A 7905-nucleotide genomic window follows, 5' to 3' on the forward strand; every position below is an offset into this window, starting at 1 on the left:
ACTATAATGCCTGCCTCTCTGTATTGACACAGAGGGAAATGAGCTCTGTACTCTAGACTGCTCACTGCTCCTTCACTGGGGAACTGGACTGGGTAGCAGTTATCTGTCTCAGCCCTGTTGACTTTATTTTCAGCTTGGTATTTCCGTTATTGATAGCTCCATTATCAGATGGGTTATTGGCTGCTCAATGAACTGTCAAACCTCTAATACTGTCTCTTTGGTGCTGTAGTTGATTTCCAGCATGCAGAATCGTGCATCACTGATCTGCAGTCTATACCCTGCTTCCATAGCCCCTCTACCGAAGAACGGAATTGAGTATCATCTGCCAGGAGGCATTAATTTATTTCACTCATATTTCTCTGCCTAGACAAAGATTGTCCTTGCTGTCCTCAGCGCTGCATCAGTGGCCACATGGCTATAACACGTGCAAAGGGATTCCTTATGTTCCTAACATGCAGTTACAACCTTGCACTAAGATTTTACCATAGTATAAAATCCAGAAGCAGTGATCAAAAAGGAAATAGTTCACAGCCCTTTCTTCACAGGAGTAACCTCCTTTCAGAGAGGGGTGCAAGTTTTGTTCCGTGTGGGTATGTGGGAAGAAGGTTTTAGGATCACTGCTCCCTGGAGTGCTGGCCCATTGCTCTCCAGTGTTCATGTTTGCAAGCACTGGGATCTCTAAGAAGTGAGAACAGAGGAACCAAACCAAGTTTGATATTGAACCTTCACATGTCTGCATTGTCTCCAGGGCAACTTGAGCCCTGGAAATTTAACTTACCTTGCAGAGACTCTCAGCTACCCAGGACAGCAGGTGTAAAAGCACCAGAGCCAACACCAAAAGAAAGCATTTCTCATATTATGAGCTTTCTCAAGATTTTAATCCAAATTTCTGTTCAAGTTCCTACTGTTGAAAATGAGATACGAAGTGTTAAGATCTACTCAGATGGTTTTATTTCACCCTCTATGGATATATAATACAAATGGCAATATGTATGGCTCTAAAAGCAAGTAAAGGGAAAAGAACAATCAGTTTTTAAAAAAATTGCAATTCAGAAAAAAATAGGCTCATTTTACCACATGGTAGGTAACTGATGTGCATCAAGCTGATATTACTGTTCATTGTAACTGTTGTTATTAAAAACGTGTGGAAAATAAATTTTCAGTATCCAATTTGTGTTGCTCTTTCATTTCACTCCAATGATACAAGGAAAGCAGTGGGCCTTACGGTTCAACCACTTTCCACTTTCACATTCCCCTTCACTAACTCAAAGTTATGTGGTAAATTACATGAGAACATACAAATGAATCATGACTGTGTTTTATGAACTCCTAAGAGTGTCTGTGCTTATCTTAAATTCAGCAAAATCTGCCTCATTTTAATCTGGGGCTTAAATCTGATTGGCAGTGTTGTCTTTGCATTAATGTGTCGCGGTGTGCTGCAGAAGTGGATCTGCAGCGCGAAGCTCTTGGCAACCAAACCCAGCGCCCACGGTGTCCGTGTTGTGGGGGTTTACTTTGAAGTAGCCTTAGTCTGGATTCACATTAGCAGTTGGAGCATGTCATTGCCTTGGCTTCACACTCTCCAGGAGTGTTCTGCAACTGAAGTGTGGCAGCTGGGGACCACAGAGACAGCTGTTGAAACATTCTCCTGATCCACTAATATAGGTAGACCAGATGAAGTCCAGTTCACCATCACCTTGTAGTTTCTTATGTTCTCGGAACTGAAGCACCGATGGTTAAAATCAGGATGAGAAGGACTGGGCCCTTCAAGAGTACAGATAGCTAAAAGGACATTCTTAATCATTCAAGATCTGGAGAGCTTTTCTAAAACACTCTCCAGTAAGTGCTGAAAATTGCTGCGTTTATTCCATGACTAGATCCATATGTTTTCTGTCAAATTATTGGCTGGCTGTGCTCAAACAACTCACAATGTTAACTTCAGCAACTCCCATTATCGCAGTGCAGGTTTGGCGGTTGGCAGGAGCAGAGGGCTGGCTGTTAACTTGTACAATTCCCTTCAGCCTGTACTTCTTTTCTTTCCAAAGCAGCAGGTTTCAGCTGCCCTGACTGTTCTCACCATCTCCACTCTCGCTGTCAACAAAGAATGCAGCCCTAATTTTCATGGCAGAGTATTTTAGTGAGTACCACACCCCACGCCACGTAGACCAAACCAAGCCATCATCATGGGATCCGTTATACCTTCCCGTTCTGTAGTACCGGCCATTGAGGTTTACAGCATGACACCTTGTAATGATGTAGGAGAGGGAAAAAAGGAGATGAGGTTTAGTGTGGGAAGATACTGCACCATTCCAGTGAAGTACAATTTTCACACAACATAGATTTAGAAATACCAGGGTGGGATTTGTTGACAGATTCAGACACCTAGATATATCTGTCTGTACTGAAAGGGTTATCTAAACTCCTACAGTAGCCTATGGGGATCTGGTTAATGCATTTAGTGAAACGCAGAGAAGTATGTGGGTCATCCCAAAGTAGACACCTACATTGCTCAGATAATTCAACATGTTGACTCCTTCAAGTGTATTAACTAGAGACAGGATCCAGCTGCCTAAACAGAGGGGTGGAGAGCCATTTGGTAGGCTCTAGCTGAAGTGTAGGCAGCTATGTATTGACATCTAAAAATGCAGATGTTTTTTAAAAAAGGTAAATCCCACTATTGGTATACATTTTTGTAGCTCCACTGTTTTCAAGTTGTACGTAATAACAGGCAGTCAAAGAAGAGGCACATCCTGCCCTAAAGCAGAGAAAAACTGAGCAGTGTGTCGATGCTCCTAGGACTGATCAACCCAAGTCCCTGTCTGTCAATGTGTGGGGTATGCCCAACTAGCAAATACATCACCAGGATTCTTAAAGGGTAGCTTATGCCCAGACATGCTCCACAATAATGTCCTATGTACATGCTTCACCTTGCAGTGACTACAGTATCTTTCTTGGGAGATGACCCAAAGCACCTTAAGGAATTTTAATGGGGCTCTTTCCATTCTAGGTCATTCCCCCATATGCATTTATTCTGACCTTTTTTCTGAAAATCAGTGCAACTTACCTGTGGCCCAGTTGCTTACAGTGAAAGCAACTTACTTGCTTTGCTTCATAGTGGAAGAAGCAGACTGCTTTCCCTTGAGGATCTGTAGGTGTGAACATCTTAGGTTTGGTTGTGTGAGATGGCAAGATCACACAGCAACCTCCAGCTGCGTAAGGCTGGCAAGTCATCTTGGTTGCACCCACACCCTATGTATCCAAGAGGAATCGACTGCTTTCCTTACCTGTTAAACCACCAGCCACCCTTGTTCTCAGATGCACAGTTGCCTGCCAGGAATCGATCGTGATCCTTGTCAGATGTGGTGAACTGCATCCCTCTGTGAGAGGCTGACCACTGATCTTCAAAATTGCTCCCACCAGACAGAGCGTCGCCAGCGTTACCAGAATAGGTGCCAAACCATAACCTGTAATTGTCCTGCAATAATATGTGAAATATGTCTTTGATATCAGCTCTTTCTGCCCTTCCTCCCATTTCTGAGATCAAATTTGCTCTGGCCATTGTATCCACTGTGAAAGGCGTGACTGTTGAAGCCAAGGGTGACTTCTGGTCCCGTGCTTTAGTGATCCTAGTGTAACTCAATGCAGGATTTAAACTTCTAGAAGGGATTGCTGATTACTGCTGCTGCTACAAAGGGCTTCAGGATTTATTGTCTTTCAACAACCATTTGAAAATTAAACATACTGGAAGGCTCTTCCTAACTCATCAAGAGCAACTTGGCAGGAAACCATGCCAAGCAGTTGTCTGTTGTTCAGCTAGAATAACTCCTAGGATGTAGGAGAACCAGGTTCAGTTTCCTTGCAGGGTTTCAAACCTGTATCTCCTCCCTCATAGAAGACTCCTAACCATGAGGCTGGAGGCAAACACATGTGGGAATCCCTGTGCCCTGCAGTAGAGAGATGGTAAGAGAGCACATGCACATGATCCTGTCTTGGATCTTAGCTTGGGCATTCAGCAGTGTGAGGAAGAAGTCCCAGGCTTGTGTCCCTCCTCCTAGGGCTGTTCGTCAGTCAGCCCAACCAGGAATCCCAGGGAACCAAAGCAGGTGAGTTTTGTAGAGCTGCAATTACCACCCTGATATTGAAGTCTGATGCTTCACATGCAGATTCCCCACCCTCACAGGCAAAACAAGCAAATCACGATGCTCTCCATTTCTTACCTGCTCATTTGCAAGCTGGAAATTTTCATAGACTGCATAACGTCTTTCCCCATGCCAGTCCATCAGGTCAATCTTTAATGAGCTCTCTCCTAAACACAAAGTGATGTCCCGTTAGAACTATCTCATGCAGATTGGAAAGAAATCTATGGAGGGAAAATACTTGCACCTCTAGCGAGCAGATCATAGATGTGGTCGTTGCCCAGCCAGTATTCATCATTCCTGCCCTGGAATTTCCCAAATCCCAGTTTGTAATCATCCCATTTCCTGCAGTGAGATACAAATACCAATTTCAGCATGTGAGGGAACTAGACAGTTTGTGACACTTGGCTATGGAAACAAGTAAAACTTCAGCTGTACCTCTAGACACTGTTTTGTACAAGTATCTGATTCATCGCAAGCTGAGCTGAGATTTGTCACTCTGCCTTAGAATTAAATACAACTTGCAGCTAGCTTCTGCTAAACCTGTGCACACATATATTGGGATCAAACCTTCATACTGCCAGATGCCGTGCTTGCAGAATGAGGTTGTCAGTTAGATGGAAAAGGAAAGCAGCAGCTGTCATACTGGTCTTCAGCAAAGCATGTGATATTGTTCTTCAGCAAGTCATAATTGAAATGCACTCCTGGCTGGAAATGAATGTTGCAGTCTAAAATATGCTGCATTCCTGGATGTATGATGTGGTATGGTGGAGAATCAGAAACTGAATAGAAGCTGCAAACAAAAGCTTCCAGATGAAGTTAAAAGCAAAATATCTGGGTTTGGTTTGTGTTGTGTTCCATTTAAATCTACTTTTGATTCATTGACCACTCCCACCTCTGCTTTTTCACATGATCACTGTTTGGATGTGGTAACTTGTCCTTCAAAGATATATACTTTTCATCAGCATTCTCTGCCTTTATCTTTCTAAGAGAAATCTTCCGCTGTTACTTTCTACCTATCATTCTCTTAAAATCTCCTCTGTTACTTAGGTATTATTTTGAATATTCACGTATACTTCTGTGTATCATCATTTCCAGTTTTACTAACCTCATGTTTATTCCCTCTCTCATGTCATTTGGGATATTAATTCTGCCTGACCTTCAATGCTTTGCTTCAGGCTGTTTTCCCTTCACCTGTGTTGAGAGCTAAACTACCATGGCTAGATAGCTACCACACTCTAGGCAAGCCAGCTTAAAGCCAGTTGAGATTGCTTTGCACTGGACTGCACTCACTGTAAGAGACACCAGACATGCCCTGAAGTTGTGTGTGCTATGACAGTGAATTAATCTGCATGATTATATTTCTTCTTAACTGTGCTACCAGAGCATCTCTCCTTGTGGAGATTTCCAGGTGAAAGTCACCTTCCTGGGATTTTGCATAGAGAAAGGACAATCTGGACCAATGGTTTGGCATCTTTTTGAATGATTTGAATAAGGAAACAGATGTTACACCATACTGAACAAAAATTCCTGATATGAGAATACGTTCAATAGGTATCATTTTGCGTGCTGGCAGCAGATAGCTGCCCATTTGGAGCCTTCAACAGTCCTCACTAATGATAAAACCAATATACACACACATATACACTTACTCAGATGCAGGGAAGTCATGGAAAAGGCATTATATATCCATTTTGAGAATGGCCTCCTACTACCTATATATAGCACTAGATTGTCCTAATGCAAAGAGTTATAATCACTGAGTATAGTCTTGCACACCCTCCTTCTAAGACAGGGTTTGCCAGGCAGCAGGATGAGGTGGAAGCTGTAGGTGTGACTGTGAGCCCTGTTGATGCACCCACCTGTTGAAGTTCACCTTGCCATTACTGCGCCGCTGGATGACGGTCCAGCCCCCGCCATCGGACATGTCACAGTACACCAGGAACGGCTCTCGGTCTGCCCTGGGTCTGATCCGGTAGTAGCCGTTTTTGGTGTTCTTCCGATCATACACGGCAGAGCAATCTGGGCAGAATGGTACCAGCTTGTTAAACAGGGCATGGGGAAGCAAAGGGGTATGTGCAGCCCAAAGGCTGAAAGGCTGCCTGGGACAAGGACACTTGGCCAGCCTGTGTATAGCTCACAAGCCCTGCGGAGCAAAAGCAAATTTTTCAGTAAGGTAGGAGCATTGCTGGTTGCAAACTGCTGGGCCTGACAAAGAGCAGCAAGGCTTGAGAGCCTTTACAGCTATGCTCTCTGAGGGAGTCATTCACAAATCTTCAGTGAGATATGAGATGGCTGAAGCACAGGCTGGAGCTTTGGAATAGGAGTGATGCAGGACCAGGACTGGCTCTGTCAGCAAGACTGTTTGCAGGGAAGCTGATTTCCACTTGGAAGATAACCTCAGCTGTACTTCAGATTGATGAAGGTCCAAGATTTCTAAAACAAGAGGCTAAGCTCCTGTGACCAGCTCTACCAGGGCTGTATCAGGAGAGTGCCTTTCAGGACTCCAGTGCTTCACACTTTCAATGTAATGCCCGTGAAGGACAAAACCTTGGTCACAGGCCATGATTCCAGTTCTCAAAGTGACACCAAAGAACAGAGTTTGCACAGCTGCTACTGCACCACAGAAGTGATGAAGGAACTGAGCCAATGGGGAGGCTGGGCTCCTCCAAACAGGTTTCAGTGCTTGCAGTTGAGCCAGGTGCTCTGGGCTGCAGTAAGTCACTCAAGGGAAATGGACTCTTCAAGAGCAGGACCTATGTCTCCCTAAATATCTAAAGTAGGTCTCACAGCAAACATCTGAGAGGTGCCTGTCCAGCTCTGCCCCAGGGTCCCAGACGCAGCTGCAGGTGTCTGGCTGTACCTGAGTGGTAGCTGCCTAAAGCTGCCCAACTCACTCTGGCCCCAGGGGATGTTTGTTGGTACCAAGGCCACCACTGTTGGCCAGTCTGCCCTTCTCTTCCCATGTATCTCAGTTTTAAATCACAATGCACTTTAAAAATGTTAAAACTTTTAGCAGAAATAAAATATGACACATGGGGCACTGCAGGGAGAAACAAACACTATGGTGAGCTGAAATTTCCACACACACTACCACAGGCTGTACCTTGGTCGTAGACTATCAAATTTCCACTAGTCGTGGGTAAAAGCGTCTTATGCTGCATGCTCCTGTTGCCTGAGAACAGCCCACTGCTTGTTCTATGGTAAGTGTTCTCCAGGATGTCCTTCAGTTGTAGTTCATATAAGAAAAGCAAGTCTTGAAGCTGTTTTGACCTTTGTCTTAATTTACTGTTGTCTAGGAGGCAGGTATCTTTTTCCTATTGAGGAAATAAAAGAAACCCCCCAGCACTTCAGTCAGTGGTAGGAACAGGGAGGCAAGAGAGAGCAGTATATCTCTCCTGTTGACCCTACCATGTCACACTGCCCCTGTGGATCAAGATGAGTTGATGGCGGTCTTCTAAGATACACAAATCTTGCACAGCAAGGGCTGTTGAATTGAACCCAATGGAAAAGGGTTTTTCTACAACGACCCTGCCGCTGCACAAAGCATCCCAGAATATGACCAGATACACAGAAAATTACTTTGGACAAAAATACTATGTCTCAACTCCCATTCAATGAACTCAAAGGGGTGCGTACAGACGATGAATGATAAACCATTGAGAGGTTGTACAGGCACTAGGTAAAAGATACGCACTGAAAACCTGGGTGCAGGTGAGCCAAAGCTGACCAGCAGAAGGAGCAGCAACCAGGGCATCATCACACTCAT

At 44.4% G+C, this 7905-nt stretch overlaps 1 protein-coding gene across 1 annotated transcript; it reads right to left on the reverse strand.

Moving 5' to 3' along the window:
* Positions 1–2054: 2054 nt before the first annotated feature.
* On the reverse strand, positions 2055–7905 carry LOC308218898 (fibrinogen-like protein 1; the record flags this gene model as incomplete). Its single annotated transcript, XM_080613412.1, has 7 exons — positions 2055–2244; positions 3285–3475; positions 4218–4306; positions 4384–4481; positions 5999–6158; positions 7243–7453; positions 7834–7905. 7 exons carry the CDS (start codon positions 7903–7905, stop codon positions 2055–2057), a joined length of 1011 nt encoding a protein of 336 aa, XP_080469538.1.

This window comes from Psittacula echo, assembly GCF_963264785.1.
Source record: "Psittacula echo genome assembly, chromosome: 3".
In the NCBI taxonomy this organism is placed as follows: Eukaryota; Metazoa; Chordata; class Aves; order Psittaciformes; family Psittacidae; genus Psittacula; species Psittacula echo.